General features: G+C 47.2%; 1 protein-coding gene across 1 annotated transcript in view; it reads left to right on the top strand.

The window, feature by feature from the left end:
* The first annotated feature begins 1,825 nt into the window (after positions 1 to 1,825).
* Positions 1,826 to 26,617, top strand: part of LOC123996464 (phosphatidylinositol 3-kinase regulatory subunit alpha-like) — a 63,213-nt gene continuing 38,421 nt past the window's right edge. The window contains exons 1-3 of the mRNA XM_046299834.1: positions 1,826 to 1,856; positions 4,828 to 4,920; positions 5,033 to 5,110. Coding sequence (XP_046155790.1) covers positions 1,826 to 1,856; positions 4,828 to 4,920; positions 5,033 to 5,110 — 202 coding nt within the window. The remainder of the gene's footprint in view (positions 1,857 to 4,827; positions 4,921 to 5,032; positions 5,111 to 26,617) is intronic.

The following is a 26,617-nucleotide window of genomic DNA, read 5'->3' as shown; positions in this document are numbered from 1 at the left end:
TACCTGTTCAGCTGTGGATCTCCTCTTCTTTAACCTCTACAATACCTGTTCAGCTGTGGATCTCTTCTTTAACCTCTACAATACCTGTTCAGCTGTGGATCTCCTCTTCTTTAACCTCTACAATACCTGCCACACATTAGAAAAGCTGGATAACTGGATATGCTAATCCATAATTGGGATGCTTCTTTCTTTCTTTCTTTCTTTCTTTCTTTCTTTCTTTCTTTCTTTCTTTCTTTCTTTGTCTTCTAATTGATTTCCAAAAAGTGGGAATTTCACAGCTGCTCTCAATTCTACTTGGCTTCTTCTATATGAATCCCAGATGTTGTTTAACTACCCTTTAACTGCTAGTTGCGTATCCCGGGTAGGCAGACTTATTTTACGTGATCTTTTATTCAAATAAACTGTCTGGTTCCTGGCTATGAATCAGCTTGTCTGATTGAGGCATGGGTCTGGCCGTCACATTTCAGGCTGAGATAGCAGCTAGCTATGTTATTAGCAAATACATCTATAAGCCCCCCCCCCCACCTCCAAATGAACACCAACAAACAAACAGCCACTTTATTCTGGTGGGCTGGTGAAACCACGGCAGCAGATGTGGTTAGCCCCAGTGTCACGCCCTGACCTTAGAGAGCCTTTTTATGTCTCTATTTGGTTTTGGAATTCTATGTTTTTGTTTTCTATGATTTTGTATTTGTATGTGTTTGGCCGGGTAGGGTTCTCAATCAGGGACAGATGATTGTATTTCATACACTGCAGTTGAGGAAAAATGGAAAAGTCACTTTGCTTTGAAAGTTGATAAACTTGTAACCCCACTTTGGCTCTTGAATGTTTTGGTACACCTACTGGAGAGCTCATCTTTGTCGACACCCATTCAGCATCGTTCACACCCTCTTAAGCCTTAGCCCCACCCATCTCTTTACATGTTAGGCCATGTGGTAAACACATGCTATATCAAATAAAATGTGATTTGTCACATGCGGGATACAGAGGTGTAAACAGTACAGTGAAGTGGTTACTTACATAGTAGCTATATCAAAAACAGACAGCGTCCAGATAAAAATATTTTATAATTATTAGATGACTCTTACCCGACACACTTGTCTAAATTGATGGGTCATGTGAAGGAAATGCTATAACCTCCCCCCAGCCACATCTAGCTGTGGATGGGTCACTATTGTCTAGACATGTTCATGGAACACAGTAGATGGCCGTAATAACCAGACACACCTGGTGAACTTGATGGGTCATGTAATAATACAGCAGAAGTGGAGTCTTTGTTTAGACATGTAGCTAGGTAGCTAGCTAGCTAGCTAAACAATGAACCGGCATAATCCCAACTCATACTACTACCAATACAAACAAGAGAGAGCGCTGTAGCTGTCATAGCTGTAGTATGAATTTGCAGGTAGCTAAATCTAACAAACTAGGTTCAATGTTAGCTAGTGAACATCAGGGTATAACTATAACTAGCAATGCAAATTGATTTTTGATTTGAATAATATTACTACACAGATCATACATGTAACGTTACCTATCGAGCCAGCTAGCTAACCTTTGCTAACTAACAGTTTGCTTAAACATGCAATAAAAACTACTAAAAATGACTAAATTATAAACTTATATCTGAAAATGTAGCTAGACTCTTACCCATATACATTGATGAACGCTACATGGCAGACTGGAAACGTTTTGTTTGTAGCTACATCTTGTTTGTCTAGCATTGTGTCAAGTCACTCCAGTGCACACTGACCGTGGGTGTGCAGAAAGTTGCCCATCACTTTTACCAAGTGATCTGTCGATAGCACCTGCTAAATTCAGGGCATCAATGTCGAAAACCAGCTACCGCACGGCAAGAGGTATCGGAGCGCCAAGTCTAGGACCAAAAGGCTCCTTAACAGCTTCTACCCACAAGCCATATGACTGCTGAACAATTAATCAAATGGCCACCGGACTATTACATTGACCCCCCCATTTGTTTTGAACACTGCTGATACTCGCTGTTCAAAATATCTATGCATAGTCACTTCACCCCTACCTACATGTACAAATGACCTCAACGAACCTGTACCCTCCCACATTGACTCGGTACTGGTACCCCCTGTAAATAACCTCAAAGTAATGACCTACACTACCGGTCAAAAGTTTTAGAACAACTACTCGTTTTCCTATTATTTTTACTACATTGCAGATTAGTAGTGAAGACATCAACACTATGAAATAACACATATCGAAACATGTAGTAACTAAAAAATTGTTAAAAAATCCAAATATATTTTAGATTTCAGATTCTTCTATTGCCACCCTTTGCCTTGATGACAGCTTTGTACACTCTTGGCATTCTCTCAACCAGCTTCATGTGGTAGTCACCTGGAATGCATTTCAATTAACATGTGTGCCTTCTTTAAAATAATTTGTGGAATTTCTTTCCTTCTTTATGCCTTTGAGCCAATCAGTGGTGTTGTGACAAGGTAGGGGACATATACAGAAGATAGCCCTATTTGGTAAAAGAGGACAATGACCCAACACTCATCCAGGCTGTATAAGGGCTATTTTACCAAGAAGGAGAGTGAGGGCATAATCTCAAATCAAATCAAATCAAATTTATTTATATAGCCCTTCGTACATCAGCTGATATCTCAAAGTGCTGTACAGAAACCCAGCCTAAAACCCCAAACAGCAAGCAATGCAGGTGTAGAAGCACGGTGGCTAGGAAAAACTCCCTAGAAAGGCCAAAACCTAGGAAGAAACCTAGAGAGGAACCAGGCTATGTGGGGTGGCCAGTCCTCTTCTGGCTGTGCCGGGTGGAGATTATAACAGAACATGGCCAAGATGTTCAAATGTTCATAAATGACCAGCATGGTCGAATAATAACAAGGCAGAACAGTTGAAACTGGAGCAGCAGCACAGTCAGGTGGACCGGGGACAGCAAGGAGTCATCATGTCAGGTAGTCCTGGGGCACGGTCCTAGGGCTCAGGTCCTCCGAGACAGAGAAAGAAAGAGAGAATTAGAGAGAGCATATGTGGGGTGGCCCGTCCTCTTCTGGCTGTGCCGGGTGGAGATTATAACAGAACATGGCCAAGATGTTCAAATGTTCATAAATGACCAGCATGGTCGAATAATAGTAAGGCAGAACAGTTGAAACTGGAGATCAGATGACCTGGACTCCACATTCCCCCGACCTCAACTAAATTGAGAAGGTTTGGGATGAGTCGGACCGCAGAGTGAAGGCAAAGCATCCAACAAGTGCTCAGCATATGTGGGAACTCCTTCATGACTGTTGGAAAAGCATTCCAGGTGAAGCTGGTTGAGAGAATGCCAAGCATGTGCAAAGCTGCCATCAAGGCAAAGGGTGGCTATATGAAGAATCTCAAATATAAAATATATTTTGATTCGTTTAACACTTTTTTAGTGACTATATGATTCCGTTCGTGTTATTTCATAGTTTTGCTAATGTCAGCTACCTACGCTAATGGTATCTCCTATGGGGACAGCTGAAAACCCCTTCAAGGTTCTAGATAGCACCTTTTTTTCTAATAGTGAATGCTAATGTAGTCAGCATTCCTACAAACTTTTTACTCTTGATGATAATGGCAACAGATTCCCCTGAGCGTGTGTAGAAAGCATATAGGGTGTGTGGTGGAGGTCGTGGTGAGAAGCGGCCAGGGAACAGTGGATTGGCTGGTGTGTTCTGTGGTGTGACCAGGGCCTCACCTCTGGGCTGACATTTAACAAGGTCTTTACTCTTGTGTGTCTGTGTGTGTGTGTGTGTGTGTGTGTGTGTGTGTGTGTGTGTGTGTGTGTGTGTGTGTGTGTGTGTGTGTGTGTGTGTGTGTGTGTGTGTGTGTGTGTGTGTGTGTGTGTGTGTGTGTGTGTGTGTGTGTGTGTGTGTGTGTGTGTGTGTGTGTGTGTGTGCGTGCGTGCGTGTGCGTGTGTGTGCGTGTGCGTGTGTGTGTGCGTGTGTGTGTGTGGCTGGTGCATTTGTCACACGGAGCAGAAGAGCGGAATTTAAATGATGCTCCTGAAAGAACCAGAGATGCACAGAGGAGGCAGTGCAGGTCAAACACTTACGCATCCACATCTCTCTCTTTATTTTCTCTCTCTCTATTCTCTCTCTCTTTATTTTCTCTCTCTCTATTCTCTCTCTATCTTTATTTTCTCTCTCTTTATTCTCTCTATCTTTATTCTCTCTCTATTCTCTCTCTATCTTTATTTTCTCTCTCCTTATTCTCTCTCTATTCTATCTCTCTATCTTTATTCTCTCTCTTTATTCTCTCTCTCTCTTTATTCTCTCTCTCTTTATTCTCTCTCTTTAGTCTCTCTATCTTTATTCTCTCTCTCTCTTTATTCTCTCTCTCTTTATTCTCTCTCTCTCTATCTTTATTTTCTCTCTCTTTATTCTCTACATCTTTATTCTCTCTCTATTCTATCTCTCTATCTTTATTCTCTCTCTTTATTATCTCTCTATTCTATCTCTCTATCTTTATTCTCTCTCTTTATTCTCTCTATCTTCTCTCTCTCTTTATTCTCTCTCTCTTTATTCTCTTTCTCTTTATTCTCTGTCTTTAGTCTCTCTCTCTTTATTCTCTCTCTTGTTTATTCTCTCTCTCTCTTTATTCTCTCTCTATTTATTCTCTCTCTCTTTATTTTCTCTCTCTCTCTCTTTTGCTCTCTCACACACACATTCGTGTTTGGGTCTGTGGTTGAGTGTGGATCAGTAAGGGAAGCACTAAGGGAATGTGGTTGACTTCTCTTATTTCACGCATGTGTGCATTGTCTATGTGTGTAACATCCCTGATCAATGTTCTCCTTCTCTTGCTCTCGCTCAGTTGGGGGGCCAAGGGAAGCCCCAGAGGTGTGTGCTCTGCCTGACCAGATTCCTGTGGCACTACACAGGCTGATAGAAGCTTTGGAGAGACAAGGTAAACACTTCCAGAATTTAGAGGAAATATCATGTTGGTAATTTATATTGTACACAATTCTGGAATTATCACACCACACTATTTCAGTAATTTCTCTCCCCTGCTTGTCTAGGGTTGGAGAGTGAGCCTCTGTACCGGACCACCCCAGCCTCCACCGGACCCCCAAAACTGAGACAGGTTCTAGACACAGGTACACAAACCCTACATAGCACAGGTACACAAACCCTACACAACCCTACATAACACATTTACATAAACCCTATATAACCGCATATAACACCGGTACATAACCCATATATAACCCTATATAACACAGGTACATAACCCCTACACAACCCTACATAACACAGGTACATAAACCCTATATAACCCTATATAACACAGGTACATAAACCCTATATAACCCTATATAACACAGGTACATAATCCCTATATAACCCTATATAACACAGGTACATAATCCCTATATAACCCTATCTAACACAGGTACATAATCCCTATATAACCCTATATAACACAGGTACATACACCCTACATAACCCTACATAACACATGTACATAACCCCTATTTAACCCTACATAACACAGGTACATACACCCTACATAACCCTACATAACACAGGTACATAACCCCTATATAACCCTACATAACACAGGTACATACACCCTACATAACCCTACATAATACAGGTACATAACCCCTATATAACCCTACATAACACAGGTACATAAACCCTACAAAATCGTTCATAAAACAGGTACATACACCCGACATAACACAGGTACATAAACCCTACATAAAACAGGTACATACACCCTACATAACACAGGTACATACACCCGACATAACACAGGTACATACACCCTACATAACCCTACATAACACAGGTACATAAACCCTACATAAAACAGGTACATACACCCGACATAACACAGGTACATACACCCTACATAACCCTACATAACACAGGTACATAAACCCTACATAACACAGGTACATACACCCTACATAACCCTACATAACACAGGTACATACACCCTATATAACCCTACATAACACAGGTACATAAACCCTACTTGACCGTATATAAGAGAGGTACATAACCCCTATATAACCCTATATAACACAGGTACATAACCCCTATATAACCCTACAGAACACAGGTACATAACCCCTATATAACCCTATATAACACAGGTACATAATCCCTATATAACCCTACATAACACAGGTACATAATCCCTATATAACCCTACATAACACAGGTACATACACCCTACATAACCCTACATAACACAGGTACATAAACCCTACATAACACAGGTACATACACCCTATATAACCCTACATAACACAGGTACATAAACCCTACAAACACAGGTACATAACCCCTATATAACCCTACATAACACAGTTCTGGAAACAGGTACATGAACCCTGTGTTCATGCTGTCTGTGTAACTCCAATCTGAACAGTGTTTTGTCATGTCAGGACACAACTCCAATCTGAACAGTGTTTTGTCATGTCAGGACACAACTCCAATCTGAACAGTGTTTTGTCATGTTAGGACACAACTCCAATCTGAACAGTGTTTTGTCATGTCAGGACACAAGTTGAGGAGCTACGGTATTTGTAAACTGAAATTGCAGCATGTCAGCTCAACAGGTGTGAGCCTGTCAGGTCTTTACAGCCAGACTGGGCAATAATACATCTTGCATATAGAATCACTCACAACAGCTTATCTCAGGTGTGCTAAGACTCATACAGAACTGCTGAAAGCCGGAGATCTTAGTCTATTGGGGCAGAAGGAAAGTTGGGAAAGTTTGTGTTGAAGTACAGGCTGGCTCCACAAGGGAGTGCTCTGCCTCTGCACTATTCAGCAGACAGAATAGAACCCGCCTGGGCTTCCCAAAAGCATCGAAGCACTAAGTTCATCTTAATTCTATTGAAACTAAATGGACTGAAGATGATCTTAGTGCTACAATGCTTTTGGGAAACCCCAGCCTTGAACTCTAACTGGGACTGTCTCAGCCCTGAACTCTAACTGGGACTGTCTCAGCCTTGAACTCTAACTGGGACTGTCTCAGCCCTGAACTCTAACTGGGACTGTCTCAGCCCTGAACTCTAACTGGGACTGTCTCAGCCCTGAACTCTAACTGGGTCTGTCTAACTGGGAATGTCTCAGCCTTGAACTCTAACTGGGACTGTCTCAGCCTTGAACTCCAACTGGGACTGGCTCAGCCCTGAACTCTAACTGGGACTGTCTCAGCCCTGAACTCTAACTGGGACTGTCTCAGCCCTGAACTCTAACTGGGTCTGTCTCAGCCTTGAACTCTAACTGGGAATGTCTCAGCCTTGAACTCTAACTGGGACTGTCTCAGCACTGAACTCTAACTGGGACTGTCTCAGCCTTGAACTCTAACTGGGAATGTCTCAGCCTTGAACTCTAACTGGGACTGTCTCAGCCTTGAACTCCAACTGGGACTGGCTCAGCCCTGAACTCTAACTGGGACTGTCTCAGCCTTGAACTCTAACTGGGACTGTCTCAGCACTGAACTCTAACTGGGACTGTCTCAGCCTTGAACTCTAACTGGGACTGTCTCAGCACTGAACTCTAACTGGGACTGTCTCAGCACTGAACTCTAACTGGGACTGTCTCATCACTGAACTCTAACTGGGACTGTCTCAGCCTTGAACTCCAACTGGGACTGGCTCAGCCCTGAACTCTAACTGGGACTGTCTCAGCCCTGAACTCTAACTGGGATTGTTTCAGCCCTGAACTCTAACTGGGACTGTCTCAGCCTTGAACTCTAACTGGGACTGTCTCATCACTGAACTCTAACTGGGACTGTCTCAGCCTTGAACTCCAACTGGGACTGGCTCAGCCCTGAACTCTAACTGGGACTGTCTCAGCCCTGAACTCTAACTGGGACTGTCTCAGCTCTGAACTCTAACTGGGACTGTCTCAGCCTTGAACTCTAACTGGGACTGTCTCAGCTCTGAACTCTAACTGGGACTGTCTCAGCCTTGAACTCTAACTGGGACTGTCTCAGTCTTGAACTCTAACTGGGACTGGCTCAGCCCTGAACTGTCACAGCATTACACAGTATAGCATAACACATAACATTACACAGCATTACACAGTATAGCATAACACATAACATTACACAGCATTACACAGTATAGCATAACACATAACATTACACAGTATTACACAGTATAACACAGTATAAAACAGTATAACATTACACATTGTTATAACATTATTGGGGCGGTAGGGTAGCGTAGTGGTTATAGCGTTGGACTAGTATAACAGTATAACATTACACAGTTTAACACAGTATAACACAACACACAGCATTACACAGCAGGTTTTATATATATGTTTACCTCAACATTCCATGATGAACACTAAGGCATAGTTGGCAGAATAGATTGATGCAATTCAATGCATGATTAATATAATTCACCAATACATTTCTTGGTAGTCCAAAACATATTGCTATCAGGTTGTAAATCACAGCTGGCCTGGTACATTGTATGCTGCCTCCAATCAGGATGCACTGTTTCAGTTTCAATTATAAAAAACGAACGAATGTAACTAAGGTTGGGAATGACATTACAATCAAACTAGCAAGGGCAATGATCATAAGTCAGTCATAACGTAGCTAATAGGCTAGCGTATCAATTTATGTAGCAAGCTAAAAGCAGTTTTTAACGTTAGCTAGATAGCTAGCTAGCTAGGAGGATGTCATGGCATGTTATTGGAGGAGTGACCAACTTTTGCCCCTCATATCGTTTTTTCGGTGACTATACACAGCTAGAGATGCAGGTGTCATTTTGTTAGCTAGCATGAACTGGAACAACTGTTACCCAGTAAGCATATCTCTTGCGTTCGCAAATTCACTCTGGCTACTCTATCTACTCCGATGCCAGAGCACAGGATAACTGATGAATTTACGAACGCGCAACATCCTCTGAATTGACCATGTCAGTAAAAGTAGGCAAAGAAAGTAATAGTTAGTCACAAACGCTCTGGATAACAAGTAAACAGCCTAACCAGCTTTGCTAGAGCAAGTTAAAGGGTCAGAGTAAGCTGTTCTCTCCTTTGTGTCTGGAAGTAGCTAGCTAGCAAGCTAGCCAACTTTAGCCAATTTGCTTTGGGTGCTTGGTTGGGACAAGCATTGTTGGCAGGCAAGCTGCAGAAGGACGAGGAGGCTACATTTCCCCATCGTTTATCAGTGCAATTTTGATGGCCAACTAGCTGAAAAAGTTTGAGAGGGTTTATCTAATGTCCCTTCGTTAGATGTTAGCTCATCTTTCTCTGGCTAGCATTAGATATTGATCTTTTTGTTGTTGATGTGGGGGAGAGAGAGTCTACATTTTCATGGTTGTTTGATCAATAGGACTGTAAAGTTCCTAAATGTAAGGGAACTCCCAAGTGGTTTTGGCATATTTGCAGAAATTAATTCAGGTGTATTTTGTGGCTTTTGGCGAATGGGTTCTAAGTGAATGATGGCAGGCCTGTTTGCAAATGGATTGTTTGCATAAAGGTCTACTGTAGCTCTGATTGGCAATGGCACATCCTTCAACGTAGACTCTGGTCCTGGACGAGACAGATGTTTTTATTAGGTTTTATTTACTGCAGTGTCTATTCATTGTCCAAACGCACAGCCGCTTTCCCCACTCTATATTGCTTTAGCATTTCCACAAATGCCTTTTTGGAATTTATGAAAATGTGACAATGACCATATCTAAGTGCTCGCTTGTCAGAACATGTTTTTTTAAAGGTGTAGTATTCTTCCTGGGGGTGTATATGAACAGATTTTAATAAGATGTCATGTTGCTAAAATGCTGTCAGTTCCATTCCACTTTGCAGTATAACACACTGTATCTACACAGTTTCAGAGCTATATCGGTTTGATTATTTATCAATGAGCCCATATGAATCTTCCCTGAAAGAAAGTCATCTTTTTCTATTGAATTCTACTGATTATTTATGAATCCTTGAAGAACCACAATTGTTCAGCGTGTTATAGGTGCTCACACAAGCACAGACACAGACACAGACACACACTTACACAGTGGACCCTAGGTCCTAGCGAATTCAACACACATGTAAAGTACATATACAAATGCACACAAACTCAGCAAAAAGAAACATCCTCTCACTTTCAACTCCGTTTATTTTCAGCAAACTGAACTTGTGTAAATATTTGAATGAACATATCAAGATTCAACAACAGTTCAACAAAAGTAACAGTCATTATCTGGTGTGGCCACCAGCTGCATTATGTTCTGCAGTGCATCTCCTCCTCATGGACTGCACCAGATTTGCCAGTTCTTGCCGTAAGATGTTACCCCACTCTTCCACCAAAGCACCTGCAAGTTCCCAGACATTTCTGGGGGGAATGGCCCTAGGCCTCACCCTCCAGACGTGCTCAATGGGATTGAGATCCCTGACATTCCTGTCTTGCAGGAAATCACGCACAGAACAAGCGGTATGGCCGGTGTCATTGTCATACTGGGAGGTCATGTCAGGATGAGCCTGCAGGAAGGGCACCACGGGAGGAGGATGTCTTCCCTCAACATATAGTGTTGAGATTGCCTTCAATGACAACAAGATCTGTCCGATGAAGCTGTGACACACCACCCCAGACCATGACGGACCCTCTCCCTCCAAATTGATCCCGCTCCAAAGTAGAGGCCTCAGTGTAACGCTCATTCCTTCAACGATAAACTCAAATCCGACCATCACCCCTGTTGAGACAAAACCGCGACTTGTCAGTGAAGAACACTTTTTGCCAGTCCTGTCTGGTCTAGCGATGTTGGGTTTGTGCCCATACTTAATTTTAATATCAGTATCAAGTCAAACTCTGTTTTATTGTTTATTAAACATAATTTTACTTTAGTCATGTATGCTAAATGCAATAATAGCAATAGTGCTTGCACCGATACATGACAAGGGTCAATGTACAGAATATACATTGTTGCCGGTGATGTCTTGTGAGGACCTACCTTACAACAGCCCTACAAGCCCTAAGTCCAGCCTCTCTAGAGCCTATTGTGGACAGTCGGAGCACTGATGAAGGGATTGTGCGTTCCTGGTGTAACTCGGGCAATTGTTGTTGCCATCCTGTACCTGTCCCGCAGGTGTGATGTTCTGATGTACCGATCCTGTGCAGGTGTTGTTACACATGGTCTGCCACTGCGAGGACGATCAGCTGTCCATCTTAGGCATCTCACAGTACGGACATTGCAATTTATTGCCCTGGCCACATCTGCAGTCCTCATGCCTCCTTGCAGCATGCCTAAGGCACGTTAACGCAGATGAGCAGGGACCCTGGGCATCTTTCTTTTGGTGTTTTGGTGAGTCGGTACAAAGGCCTCTTTAGTCTCCTAAGTTTTCATAACTGTGACCTTAATTGCCTACCGTCTGTAAGCTGTTAGTGTCTTAATGACCGTTCCACAGGTGCATGTTCATGAATTGTTTATGGTTAATTGAACAAGCATGGGAAATAGTGTTTAAACTCTTTACAATGAAGATCTGGGAAGATATTTGGATTTTTACTAATTCTCTTTGAAAGACAGGGTCCTGAAAAAGGGACGTTTCTTTTTTTGCTGAGTTTATGTACATGCAAGTAACTGCCGAAATAAAGGAAACACCAACATAAAGTCCCTTAATAGGACTTTGAGGCACCAGCTTCAAAGCGCCTGGCATAGATTCTGCAAATGGAATTGGAACTCTATTGGAGGGTTGTGGCCCCATTATTCCACAATAAATTCCATAATTTGGTGTTTTGTTGATGGTAGTGGAAAATGCTCACCGGCGCTGACTGAGATGGCCATGGCATATGATTAACATTTTCATGCTCATCAAACCATTCAGTGACCACTCGTGCCCTGTGGATGTGGGCACTGTCATCCACTCTCATCAGGGTATAAATGATTCACCATAGGTTGAAGGTGATCACTCAGAAGGGCTGTGTATTTACTGGTGTTTACCTTGCCCTCTAAGGGGTTGAGTGGACCTGAACCATGCCAGAAAAATGCACCCCACACCAGAACCCGTATTAACTCAAGTGTTTCCATTATTATGGCAGTCACGTGTACATTACGTGCATGGAAAGAGCAAGGCGAGCTAGCATACACGGACTGGTCATGTGTCCCCATAGGAGTAGACCTGGGAGAGGAAAGACATGTACAGAAATGGGTTGACACACGGCTCTTATACATGAATACATACATGGACAGTTCAGGGCTGCCTGTCACAACGCGAAGGACGTACACCTCTGATGATCCCAGTAGGGAGAGGAAGACAGAACAAATTAAACCGATAAAACAGAGAGAATAGCAGAAAATAGGTGTGTGTGTGTGTGTGTGTGTGTGTGTGTGTGTGTGTGTGTGTGTGTGTGTGTGTGTGTGTGTGTGTGTGTGTGTGTGTGTGTGTGTGTGTGTGTGTGTGTGTGTGTGTGTGTGTGTGTGTGTGTGTGTGTGTGTGTGTGTGTGTGTGTGTGTGTGTGTGGGAAGGCTCACCCAGTCAAGCAGCCACAGAAACCTGTCTAGAGCCATTACCTCATCGAGCAGACTGCAGATTGGTAAATGGCACGGGAGTTGCCATGGTGACAGCTAGCCGTTTTTAGCTGTTGCTTCAGTGATGCCCACACGGGTCGTTGTTTTAGCTGCACCGTACGGTAACAGCACTGGTATATGAACCACACTGATTACATGCATGAGGTAGTCATCCAGCCGCCAACTTCACTGGCATAGAGTGGGAACACAGTTTTGGAGAGGATGACTCATATACACACACACACACACACACACACACACACACACACACACACACACACACACACACACACACACACACACACACACACACACACACACACACACACACACACACACACACACACACACACACACACACACACACACAAACACAAACACAAACAAACCAACATACACACACACACACACATACATACACTAATCATACTTGCACACACAGAATGAACCCAGGTACTGGGATCTGTAGTTTTACCAAATCTCCCGAACCTCCACATCTAGACCCTGCCCTGCCTGGATGATGCCTAGGAACAGAGTCACACCCTGTATGCCCAATGAAGACACAGAGAGACTGCACACTTCACCCCTTCTCCCCACCTTCTCTGCCTCTTCATCCACTCTCTCTCTCTTTTTCATTCACTCATTCATCACCATCCCTTTTCCCCTCCCTGACAAGAGCCGCTGAGATCAGCAAAGCACAAATTAAAAAACGCTCCTCTCTTCCTCTCCTTCCTCCCCTCTCATTGGCTCTGGGTGATGTCACCATGTGCCGTATGCACTCGTCGATAACCTATTAGAGCCCAGCATTGGTTTTACAGTCAGCTGGTGAGTGCTCGCCTAGGGGCTCTTCTGCTGCCTAAGCTCATACACTGACCACTGTACCGCCATATTAACTAGCTACCTACCTAGTTAACTCTCTACCTAGCTACCTAACTAGCTACCTACCTAACTACCTAGCTAACTCTCTACCTATCTACCTAACTAGCTACCTACCTAACTACCTAGCTAACTCTCTACCTATCTACCTAGCTACCTAACTAGCTACCTACCTAGCTAACTACCTAATTACCTAACTACCTAACTAGCTACCAACCTAGCTACCTCCCTAGCTACCTATCTACCTAGCTAACAACCTAGCTACCATACACCTTTGGTTTAATGACAGTCATTTAACTTAAGCTGTGTGATTAATAAACAGACAAGGGAACAGCGGTTTGTCACCAAGCGAGCAACGACTTCTTCCCTTCCTTCTGAGGAAGGAACGCCATTAAAGCCTACCCACCCCAGGAAGGGAATGATGCGATGCCTGGTCTCTCGGTGGAATTGTCGGTTTGTTTGTCTATTTGTTCAGCGGTATAATGCCTCAGTCATCCTGGACAGAGACGTGAGAGGCTCTTCTAGTCACTCCCTCTCTCCTGTCATGAACTCCTATTAGCGCTATTACATTGTCATTAGACTGGAAAGCTGGGTTCACACTCCTAGTGCTCATCTTCGTCTCATGTGTTGCTGCCTGGTGAAACAGTGGGCGGACTAGGTACTGTACTGGGATGATATTGTATTGTATCAGTGGGTAGACTAATACTGTACTGGGGTGATGTTGTGTTGTATCAGTAGACTAGTACTGTACTGGGGTGATGTTGTGTTGTATCAGTAGACTAATACTGTACTGGGGTGATGTTGTGTTGTATCAGTAGACTAGTACTGTACTGGGGTGATGTTGTGTTGTATCAGTAGACTAATACTGTACTGGGGTGATGTTGTGTTGTATCAGTAGACTAGTACTGTACTGGGGTGATGTTGTGTTGTATCAGTAGACTAGTACTGTACTGAGATGATATTGTATTGTATCAGTAGACTAGTACTGTACTGGGGTGATGTTGTGTTGTATCAGTAGACTAGTACTGTACTGGGGTGATGTCGTGTTGTATCAGTAGACTAGTACTGTACTGGGGTGATGTTGTGTTGTATCAGTAGACTAGTACTGTACTGGGGTGATGTTGTGTTGTATCAGTAGACTAGTACTGTACTGGGGTGATATTGTGTTGTATCAGTAGACTAGTACTGTACTGGGGTGATGTTGTGTTGTATCAGTAGACTAGTACTGTACTGGGGTGATGTTGTGTTGTATCAGTAGGTAGACTAATACTGTACTGGGGTGATATTGTGTCAGTGGGTAGAGTAACACTACTGGGGTGATATTGTGTCAGTAGGTAGAGTAACACTACTGGGGTGATATTGTGTCAGTGGGTAGAGTAACACTACTGGGGTGATATTGATATACACAGAAACATAAACATGCCATCAGCTCCTTGCCCTCAATGATGACATAATTATGTGCCAGGTTGACTAGTTCTTCCCCAAATCCACACTTGTCTTCGTAACGCTGTTATACTCTGTTCCATTCCAGTCTGCTGCAGTTTGTACGTTTACCCTCTGTCCCCTCCACTTCCTGTCGTCCTCTCCACCTGCTCTCTTCCACTCAGTGGAGGTAAAGCATCCCTCCCTCCCTTTCTCCAGCGATGATGTCACCTCCTAGCAGAGCAGCAGCAGTCCTGTGTTGTTGGAGTCAGGCCTCTTATGACAGAACAGAGAAACACTCTCTCTCAATCTGCCCCTCCAGCTCGCCATGTCTCATACCCTCTGTTGCTATCTCCCTCGGTTTCTCGTTATTTCTCGCGTCTCCTTCTTTATCTCCCTCTTTATCTTCCTCCCTTTATCTCTCCATCTCCCTTCTTCCTTTCTCTCTTGCCAGTTGACACTGTGTGGCTGTCCGATGTTATTTTGGCAGTTTATTGTCCTGGTACTGGGCTGGGGTGGTACTAGGCTGGGGATAGTACTGGGCTGGTACTGGGGTTAGCTGGTACTGGGCTGGGCTGATACTGGGCTGGGGATGGTACTGGGCTGGTACTGAGATGGTGCTGGGGTGGGCTGGTACTGGGCTAGGCTGGTACTGGGCTAGAGTGGGTTGGTACTGGGCTGGGGTGGGCTAGTACTGGGCTGGTGTGGGCTGGTACTGGGCTGGGATGGACTGCTACTGGGCTGGGCTGGTAATGGGCTGGTACTGGGCAGTGCTGGTCTGTGGTGTGTTGTGTGTTCCTACCCTGTCCAGTCCTGCCACGTCCTGCCCTGTCCTGCCTCGCCCTGTCCTGCAATGGTCTGCTCTGTTCAGTCCTTTTCTGTCCAGTCCTATGCTATCCTGTCCTGCCCTGTGCTGTCCTGCCTTGTCCAGTCTTGTGCTGTCCTGCCTTGTCCAGACTTGTGCTGTCCTGCTCTGTCCTGCCTTGTCCAGTCTTGTCCAGTCTTGCCCTGTCCAGTTCTGTGCTGTCCTGCCCAGTACTGTGCTGTCCTGCCCTGTCCAGTACTGTGCTGTCCTGCCCTGTCCAGTACTATGCTGTCCTGCCCTGTCCAGTACTGTGCTGTCCCGCCCTGTCCAGTACTGTGCTGTCCTGCCCTGTCCAGTCCAGTACTATGCTGTCCTGTCCAGTACTGTGCTGTCCTGTCCTGCCCTGTCCTGTCCAGTCCTTCCCTGTCCAGTACTGTGCTGTCCTGTCCAGTCCTGCCCTGTCCTGGCTCCAGTACTGTGCTGTCCTGTCCAGTACTGTGCTGTCCTGTCCAGTCCTGCCCTGTCCTGGCTCCAGTACTGTGCTGTCCTGTCCAGTACTGTGCTGTCCTGTCCAGTCCTGCCCTGTCCTGGCTCCAGTACTGTGCTGTCCTGTCCAGTACTGTGCTGTCCTGTCCAGTCCTGCCCTGTCTTGGCTCCAGTACTGTGCTGTCCTGTCCAGTACTGTGCTGTCCTGTCCAGTCCTGCCCTGTCCTGGCTCCAGTACTGTGCTGTCCTGTCCAGTACTGTGCTGTCCTGTCCAGTCCTGCCCTGTCCTGGCTCCAGTACTGTGCTGTCCTGTCCAGTACTGTGCTGTCCTGCCCTGTCCAGTACTGTGCTGTCCTGCCCTGTCCAGTACTGTGCTGTCCTGCCCTGTCCAGTACTGTGCTGTCCTGCCCTGTCCAGTACTATGCTGTCCTGCCCTGTCCAGTACTGTGCTGTCCTGCCCTGTCCAGTACTGTGCTGTCCTGCCCTGTCCAGTACTATGCTGTCCTGCCCTGTCCAGTACTGTGCTGTCCTGCCCTGTCCAGTACTGTGCTGTCCTGCCCTGTCCAGTACTATGCTGTCCTGCCCTGTCCAGTACTGTGCTGTCCTGCCCTGTCCAGTACTGTGCTGTCCTTCCCTGTCCAGTCCAGTACTATGCTGTCCTGCCCTGTCCAGTACTGTGCTGTCCTGTCCAGTACTGTGCTGTCCTGCCCTGTCCTGTCCAGTCCTGCCCTGTCCTGGCTCCAGTACTGTGCTGTCCTGTCCTGTCCAGTACTGTGCTGTCCTACCCTGTCCAGTACTGTGCTGTCCTGCTCTGTCCAGTACTGTGCTGTCCTGCCCTGTCCTGTCCAGTCCTGCCCTGTCCAGTACTGTGCTGTCCTGTCCAGTCCTCCCCTGTCCTGGCTCCAGTACTGTGCTGTCCTGTCCAGTCCTCCCCTGTCCAGTACTGTGCTGTCCTGCCCTGTCCAGTCCTGCCCTGTCCAGTACTGTGCTGTCCTGTCCAGTCCTCCCCTGTCCTGGCTCCAGTCCTGTGCTGTCCTGTCCAGTCCTCCCCTGTCCTGGCTCCAGTACTGTGCTGTCCTGTCCAGTCCTCCCCTGTCCAGTACTGTGCTGTCCTGTCCAATCCTCCCCTGTCCAGTACTGTGCTGTCCTGTCCAGTCCTCCCCTGTCCAGTACTGTGCCATCCTGTCCAATCCTCCCCTGTTCAGTACTGTGCTGTCCTGTCCAGTCCTCCCCTGTCCAGTACTGTGCTGTCCTGTCCAGTCCTCCCCTGTCCTGGCTCCAGTACTGTGCTGTTCTGTCCAGTCCTCCCCTGTCCAGTACTGTGCTGTCCTGTCCAGTCCTCCCCTGTCCTGTCTCCAGTACTGTGCTGTCCTGTCCAGTCCTCCCCTGTCCTGTCTCCAGTACTGTGCTGTCCTGTCCAGTCCTCTCCCTGTCCTGTCTCCAGTACTGTGCTGTCCAGTCCTGCCCTGTCCAGTATTGTGCTGTCCTGTCCAGTCCTCCCCTGTCCTGGCTCCAGTACTGTGCTGTCCTGTCCAGTCTTCCCCTGTCCAGTACTGTGCTGTCCTGTCCAGTCCTTCCCTGTCCTGGCTCCAGTACTGTGCTGTCCTGTCCAATCCTCCCCTGTCCAGTACTGTGCTGTCCTGTCCAGTCCTCCCCTGTCCTGGCTCCAGTACTGTGCTGTCCTGTCCAGTCCTCCCCTGTCCAGTACTGTGCTGTCCTGTCCAATCCTCCCCTGTCCAGTACTGTGCTGTCCTGTCCAATCCTCCCCTGTCCAGTACTGTGCTGTCCTGTCCAATCCTCCCCTGTCCAGTACTGTGCTGTCCTGTCTAGTCCTCCCTGTCCTGGCTCCAGTACTGTGCTGTCCTGTCCAGTCCTCTCCCCTGTCCTGTCTCCAGTACTGTGCTGTCCAGTCCAGTCCTCCACTGTCCAGTCCTGTGCTGTCCTGTCCAGTCCTCCCCTGTCCTGGCTCCAGTACTGTGCTGTCCTGTCCAGTCCTCCCCTGTCCAGTACTGTGCTGTCCTGTCCAATCCTCCCCTGTCCAGTACTGTGCTGTCCTGTCCAATCCTCCCCTGTCCAGTACTGTGCTGTCCTGTCCAATCCTCCCCTGTCCAGTACTGTGCTGTCCTGTCTAGTCCTCCCTGTCCTGGCTCCAGTACTGTGCTGTCCTGTCCAGTCCTCTCCCCTGTCCTGTCTCCAGTACTGTGCTGTCCAGTCCAGTCCTCCACTGTCCAGTCCTGTGCTGTCCTGTCCAGTCCTCCCCTGTCCTGGCTCCAGTACTGTGCTGTCCTGTCAAGTCCTCCCCTGTCCAGTCCTGTGCTGTCCTGTCCAGTCCTCCCCTGTCCAGTCCTGTGCTGTCCTGTCCAGTCCTCCCCTGTCCTGGCTCCAGTACTGTACTGTCCTGTCCAGTCCTCCCCTGTCCAGTACTGTGCTGTCCTGTCCAATCCTCCCCTGTCCAGTACTGTGCTGTCCTGTCCAGTCCTCCCCTGTCCAGTACTGTGCTGTCCTGTCCAATCCTCCCCTGTCCAGTACTGTGCTGTCCTGTCCAGTCCTCCCCTGTCCTGTCTCCAGTACTGTGCTGTCCTGTCCAGTCCTCCCCTGTCCAGTACTGTGCTGTCCTGTCTAGTCCTCCCTGTCCTGGCTCCAGTACTGTGCTGTCCTGTCCAGTCCTCTCCCCTGTCCTGTCTCCAGTACTGTGCTGTCCAGTCCAGTCCTCCACTGTCCAGTCCTGTGCTGTCCTGTCAAGTCCTCCCCTGTCCTGGCTCCAGTACTGTGCTGTCCTGTCCAGTCCTCCCCTGTCCTGTCTCCAGTACTGTGCTGTCCTGTCCAGTCCTCTCCCCTGTCCTGTCTCCAGTACTGTGCTGTCCAGTCCAGTCCTCCACTGTCCAGTCCTGTGCTGTCCTGTCCAGTCCTCCCCTGTCCTGGCTCCAGTACTGTGCTGTCCTGTCAAGTCCTCCCCTGTCCAGTCCTGTGCTGTCCTGTCCAGTCCTCCCCTGTCCAGTCCTGTGCTGTCCTGTCCAGTCCTCCCCTGTCCTGGCTCCAGTACTGTGCTGTCCTGTCCAGTCCTCCCCTGTCCAGTACTGTGCTGTCCTGTCCAATCCTCCCCTGTCCAGTACTGTGCTGTCCTGTCCAGTCCTCCCCTGTCCAGTACTGTGCTGTCCTGTCCAATCCTCCCCTGTCCAGTACTGTGCTGTCCTGTCCAGTCCTCCCCTGTCCTGTCTCCAGTACTGTGCTGTCCTGTCCAGTCCTCCCCTGTCCTGTCTCCAGTACTGTGCTGTCCTGTCCAGTCCTCTCCCCTGTCCTGTCTCCAGTACTGTGCTGTCCAGTCCTGCCCTGTCCAGTATTGTGCTGTCCTGTCCAGTCCTCCCCTGTTCAGTACTGTGCTGTCCTGTCCAGTCCTCCCCTGTCCTGTCCAGTACTGTGCTGTCCTGTCCTCCCCTGTCCAGTATTGTGCTGTCCTGTCCAGTCCTCCCCTGTCCAGTATTGTGCTGTCCTGTCCAGTCCTGCCCTGTCCAGTATTGTGCTGTCCTGTCCAGTCCTCCCCTGTACAGTACTGTGCTGTCCTTTCCAGTCCTCCCCTGCCCTGTCCAGTACTGTGCTGTCCTGTCCAATCCTCCCCTGTCCAGTACTGTACTGTCCTGTCCAATCCTCCCCTGTCCAGTACTGTGCTGTCCTTTCCAATCCTCCCCTGTCCAGTACTGTGCTGTCCTGTCCAATCCTCCCCTGTCCAGTACTGTGCTGTCCTGTCCAGTCCTCCCCTGTCCAGTACTGTGCTGTCCTGTCCAATCCTCCCCTGTCCAGTACTGTGCTGTCCTGTCCAGTCCTCCCCTGTCCTGGCTCCAGTACTGTGCTGTCCTGTCCAGTCCTCCCCTGTCCTGTCTCCAGTACTGTGCTGTCCAGTCCAGTCCTCCACTGTCCAGTCCTGTGCTGTCCTGTCCAGTCCTCCCCTGTCCTGGCTCCAGTACTGTGCTGTCCTGTCCAGTCCTCCCCTGTCCAGTCCTGTGCTGTCCTGTCCAGTCCTCCCCTGTCCAGTCCTGTGCTGTCCTGTCCAGTCCTCCCCTGTCCTGGCTCCAGTACTGTGCTGTCCTGTCCAGTCCTCCCCTGTCCAGTACTGTGCTGTCCTGTCCAATCCTCCCCTGTCCAGTACTGTGCTGTCCTGTCCAGTCCTCCCCTGTCCAGTACTGTGCTGTCCTGTCCAATCCTCCCCTGTCCAGTACTGTGCTGTCCTGTCCAGTCCTCCCCTGTCCTGTCTCCAGTACTGTGCTGTCCTGTCCAGTCCTCCCCTGTCCTGTCTCCAGTACTGTGCTGTCCTGTCCAGTCCTCTCCCCTGTCCTGTCTCCAGTACTGTCCTGTCCAGTCCTGCCCTGTCCAGTATTGTGCTGTCCTGTCCAGTCCTCCCCTGTCCAGTACTGTGCTGTCCTTTCCAGTCCTCCCCTGCCCTGTCCAGTACTGTGCTGTCCCTCCCTGTCCTGTCCAGTCCTCCCCTGTCCTGTCTTCAGTACTGTGCTGTCCCTCCCTGTCCTGGCTCCAGTACTGTGCTGTCCTGTCCAGTCCTCCCCTGTCCAGTACTGTGCTGTCCTGTCCAGTCCTCCCCTGTCCTGGCTCCAGTACTGTGCTGTCCCTCCCTGTCCTGGCTCCAGTCCTCCTCACCCTCAGACCTCACTGGTTCCTCTAAACCTCAGCACCTCATTCCTCACACACATCATCTCTGGCCTAGTGCATGCGTGCCTGTGTGTGTCACTCATATTCACCCACTCGCACATTATCGTACTCCACCAGGCCTATTGGCACACAGTGGTATGTCCCCATTCAACCCCAGTGTCTCAACATCACAAAGAGAGAGTCATTCACAGTTTATATTATGATACGTTCAGGTTACAGTTTATACCATCTATCCCTTTGTATACTGGCTAGCTGTTCTGGCTAAGTATAAGTAGTGGAGAGATATGAGTATACTTGAGCAGCATGTCAAGGACAGATGGGTTAACACAGATGTTGATGGTCAGAGTGGTGGTGTTGATAGTACAGCTCCTTCCATGCCATCTGATTAGGACACTGGGCCATTAGGTAGGAGTGAGTGAGTTCAGCTGTACTATAGGCTTCATCTACAAGCCTAGTGGACAGAGACCCAAAGAGCTGAGCTCGGTGGCCCTGTGGTCAGGCAGGAATGAGACGTGTCTATTTTCCTCTCTGTCCGCGAGGCGAGGGCGTTGATTTACTCGAAGTGTCCTGTTTCACAGCCAACAGCCTCAGAGTGCTGCTTGGACAACATACAGTACTGCCAGTGACACTACAGTGCCGGGAACTTATGGACAGTCAATAGAAACAACAAACCGGAACCAGAGTTGTGGGGAAAAACTCAGCCAACATTATCAAGCACGGGGAATAACTGTGTTGAGTGGCTAGTTTTTTGTGAAGTGACTCAAGCACAAGTAAGACAGTAAGACATACTTGAATCCTACAAAACATTCAGACAGTCTCTGCCCACACCTTTAAATAACAGACAAAGGAGACCCCTGCCCACCGTGGCCTGGTGTGTTTAAGATCTGTTGAGGCCCTGGTATACAGTGATGACAGGGGAGGGTGGGAGGGAGGTGGAGTAGTACCAGCTAACACTGACTCACTAGGTATCTCTACTTGTGCTGTTTCTAACGCTGACTAACTAGTCACTAGGTATCTCTACTAGTGATGTTTCTAACTCTGACTCACCAGGTATCTCTACTAGTGCTGTTTCTAACTCTGACTCACCAGGTATCTCTACTAGTGCTGTTTCTAACTCTGACTCACCAGGTATCTCTACTAGTGCTGTTTCTAACTCTGACTCACCAGGTATCTCTACTAGTTCTGTTTCTAACGCTGACTCATTAGTCACTAGGTATCTCTACTAGTGCTGTTTCTAACTCTGACTCACCAGGTATCTCTACTAGTGCTGTTTCTAACTCTGACTCACCAGGTATCTCTACTAGTGCTGTTTCTAACTCTGACTCACTAGGTATCTCTACTAGTGCTGTTCCTAACGCTGACTCACTAGGTATCTCTACTAGTGCTGTTTCTAACTCTGACTCACCAGGTATCTCTACTAGTGCTGTTTCTAACTCTGACTCACTAGGTATCTCTACTAGTGCTGTTCCTAACGCTGACTCACTAGGTATCTCTACTAGTGCTGTTCCTAACGCTGACTCACTAGGTATCTCTACTAGTGTTGTTCCTAATGCTGACTCACTAGGTATCTCTACTAGTGCTGTTTCTAACTCTGACTCACCAGGTATCTCTACTAGTGCTGTTTCTAACTCTGACTCACTAGGTATCTCTACTAGTGCTGTTTCTAACTCTGACTCACCAGGTATCTCTACTAGTGCTGTTTCTAACTCTGACTCACTAGGTATCTCTACTAGTGCTGTTCCTAACGCTGACTCACTAGGTATCTCTACTAGTGCTGTTCCTAACGCTGACTCACTAGGTATCTCTACTAGTGCTGTTCCTAATGCTGACTCACTAGGTATCTCTACTAGTGCTGTTTCTAACTCTGACTCACCAGGTATCTCTGCCTAGTGCTGTTTCTAACTCTGACTCACTAGGTATCTCTACTAGTGCTGTTCCTAACGCTGACTCACTAGGTATCTCTACTAGTGCTGTTTCTAACTCTGACTCACTAGGTATCTCTACTAGTGCTGTTTCTAACTCTGACTCACCAGGTATCTCTACTAGTGCTGTTTCTAACTCTAACTCACTAGGTATCTCTACTAGTGCTGTTCCTAACGCTGACTCACTAGGTATCTCTACTAGTGCTGTTCCTAACGCTGACTCACTAGGTATCTCTACTAGTGCTGTTTCTAACTCTGACTCACTAGGTATCTCTACTAGTGCTGTTTCTAACTCTGACTCACCAGGTATCTCTACTAGTGCTGTTCCTAACGCTGACTCACTAGGTATCTCTACTAGTGCTGTTTCTAATGCTGACTCACCAGGTATCTCTACTAGTGCTGTTTCTAACGCTGACTCACCAGGTATCTCTCCTAGTGCTGTTTCTAATGCTGACTCACTAGGTTTCTCTACTAGTGCTGTTCCTAAAGCTGACTCACTAGGTATCTCTACTAGTGCTGTTCCTAATGCTGACTCACTAGGTTTCTCTACTAGTGATGTTTCTCACTCTGACTCACCAGGTATCTTTACAGGTGCTGACTCACCAGGTTTCTCTACTATTGATGACTCACCAGGTTTCTCTGCTAGTGTTGACTCATCGGGTATCTCTACTTGCGCTGCCTCACCAGGTATCTCTATTAGTGGTGCCTCACCAGGCATCTTTACTAGTGCTGACTCACCAGGTATCTCTACTATTGATGACTCACCAGGTTTCTCTACTATTGATGACTCACCAGGTATCTCTATTAGTGGTGCCTCACGAGTTATCTTTGCTAGTGCTGACTCACCAGGTATCTCTACTATTGATGACTCACCAGGTATCTCTACTATTGATGACTCACCAGGTATCTCTACTATTGATGACACACAATGTTCCACTACTGTTGTTGACTCACCAGGTATCTCTATTGATGACTCACAAGGTATCTCTACTATTGATGACTCACCAGGTGTCTCTACTATTGATGACTCACCAGGTATCTCTACTATTGATGACTCACAAGGTTTCTCTACTATTGATGACTCACAAGGTTTCTCTACTATTGATGACTCACCAGGTTTCTCTACTATTGATGACACACAAGGTTTCACTACTGTTGTTGACTCACCAGGTATCTCTACTATTGATGACTCACCAGGTATCTCTACTATTGATGACTCACCAGGTATCTCTACTATTGATGACTCACCGGGTATCTCTACTATTGATGACTCATCGGGTATCTCTACTAGCGCTGCCTCACCAGGTATCTCTACTATTGATGACTCACCAGGTTTCTCTACTATTGATGACACACAAGGTTTCACTACTGTTGTTGACTCACCAGGTATCTCTACTATTGATGACTCATCGGGTATCTCTACTAGTGCTGCCTCACCAGGTATCTCTACTATTGATGTCTCACAAGGTTTCACTACTGGTGTTGACTCACCAGATATTTCTACTGTTGGACTCACCATTTTTGGGACCTGGTAGTGAGTGTTGTAACTGAGGACAAACGGTTTTTACACGCTACGCGTTTCAGCACTCGACGGTCATGTTCTGTGAGCTTGTGTGGCCTACCACTTCACCGCTGAGCCGTTGTTACTCATATACATTTCCACTTCATAATAACAGCACTTACAGTTGACAGGCGCACCACTACCAGGGCAGAAATTTGATGAACTGGAAAGGTGGCATCCTATGACTGTGCCAGGTTGAAAGTCACTGAGCTCTTCAGTAAGGCCATTCTACTGCCAATATTTGTCTATGGAGATTGCATGGCTGTGTACTCGATTTTATACACCCATCAGCAACGGGTATGGCTGAAACAGCCGGATCCACTAATTTGAAGGGGTGTCCACGTGCTTTTGTGTGTAGGGAACATAGAGCAGCGAGAGGAATTCAGTTTGAGTCGTCAGGCAACATCTCCCCAGCGCCCTAGGATTGATTCAGAGCACAGATCAGCAGTGAGGAGAGGATAGGAGAGGACAGCCAAGCTGGAACAGAACAGGCAGACAGAAGGCATCCAACACTTTGATCTGCAAATGGAAAAAGGGGCAAAGCGCTTAAAAAATGCAAAATCCAAATCCATCTTCTGCCAAAAAGTGGGGAGAGCTGCAAATGTGTGAAATCTGCCGCGGATCTATTCCCCACTCAGTCACGCACAGTGCACACACGCAAACACACACACACGCACACACACACGCACGCAAACACACACACACACACACACGCACGCAAACACACACACACGCACACACACACGCACGCAAACACACACACACGCACACACACACGCACGCAAACACACACACACGCACACACACACGCACGCAAACACACACACACACACACACACACACACACACACACACGCAAACACACACACACGCACACACACACGCACGCAAACACACACACACGCACGCACGCAAACACACACACACGCACACACACACGTACGCAAACACACACACACACGCACGCACGCACGCAAACACACACACACGCACGCACGCAAACACACACACACGCACACACACAGGTACGCAAACACACACACACACACGCGCACGCACGCACGCAAACACACACACACGCACGCACGCAAACACACACACACCCGCACACACGCACGCACGCAAACACACACACACACAAGCACGCAAACACACACACACGCACGCACGCAAACACACACACACCCGCACACACGCACGCACGCAAACACACACACACACGCACGCACGCAAGCACGCAAACACACACACACACGCGCACACACGCACGCACGCACGCAAACACACACACGCACGCACGCACGCAAACACACACACACACGCATGCACGCACGCAAACACACACACACACGCACGCACGCAAACACACGCACACACACACGCACGCACGCAAACACACACACGCACGCACGCACGCAAACACACGCACACGCACGCACGCGCACGCACACGCACACGCACATAGAGGCTCAGAGACACACATAGATGGATCCCAGGCTTTCACAGCACACGTCTCAGCTGACTGGAACACATGATAAGGAACCATATTCCAGAAGATAAACACACGACGCTCGGCGGCTTTTGATTCATATTCCACCCAATATTCAATATCATACCCATCTCACTGAAACAACAAGTGTGAACAAATCACACTCAACATTTGGATTCAATGTATTATGTTATTGCATACAATTCCATTTGTGCAAAAAGCTAGTAGTACATGGTAGCCTTATAAGGAAAATACAAACAAAACATTTAAATATGGCCCATATTTATAATATCTACTGTTTCAAGAGATCGTTATCTCTCTGTGTTCTATTCTGTGGGCTTATCGCGCACAGCAGGGTGTGTAGTTTGTTGTTGTCTTTGCTGTCTTTGTACAGCACCGATGAAGAGGCACAAGACCGAAATGTATGCTTTCAAAAATAAATAATTGTTGCACCTTGCACTGTCACTTTTTGTATTCTTTTGAGCATGAATTAAATTAAATGAATAACCCTGCCTGGATTATTCCTTTTCATGGTTTGAGTACGAGTGCCTTCTGAACCCTCGAAGTCAACTCTGGACCTCGAAGCCACTGCTCTTTTTCATTGTTCCCATCTAGTCTGGGACTGATTCAGACCTGGGACACCAGGTGGGTGCAGTTCATTATCAGGTAGAACAGAAAACCAACCTTTTCTATGCGTTGACACAGAACCTAATACTTGGTTGAGATAGTTGTGAAATTGATAAATGCATCATTACTATTGCATAGTCTGTCACCTTTGATATATATTTAAAGTGTAGAAACACAGAAGGCATGATAGGCAGCATCATATAAAGCTGGGAAGAGATGGGGCGGGGAGCACCATCTACTGTGATTAGCTGAGAGAGATTGGTTATGTCAGCAGCAT

This window comes from Oncorhynchus gorbuscha, linkage group LG15 (genome assembly GCF_021184085.1).
Source record: "Oncorhynchus gorbuscha isolate QuinsamMale2020 ecotype Even-year linkage group LG15, OgorEven_v1.0, whole genome shotgun sequence".
Lineage (NCBI taxonomy): Eukaryota > Metazoa > Chordata > Actinopteri > Salmoniformes > Salmonidae > Oncorhynchus > Oncorhynchus gorbuscha.
The sequence above is the reverse complement of the archived record's forward strand: the minus strand, read 5'-3'. Positions and strand labels throughout refer to the sequence as shown.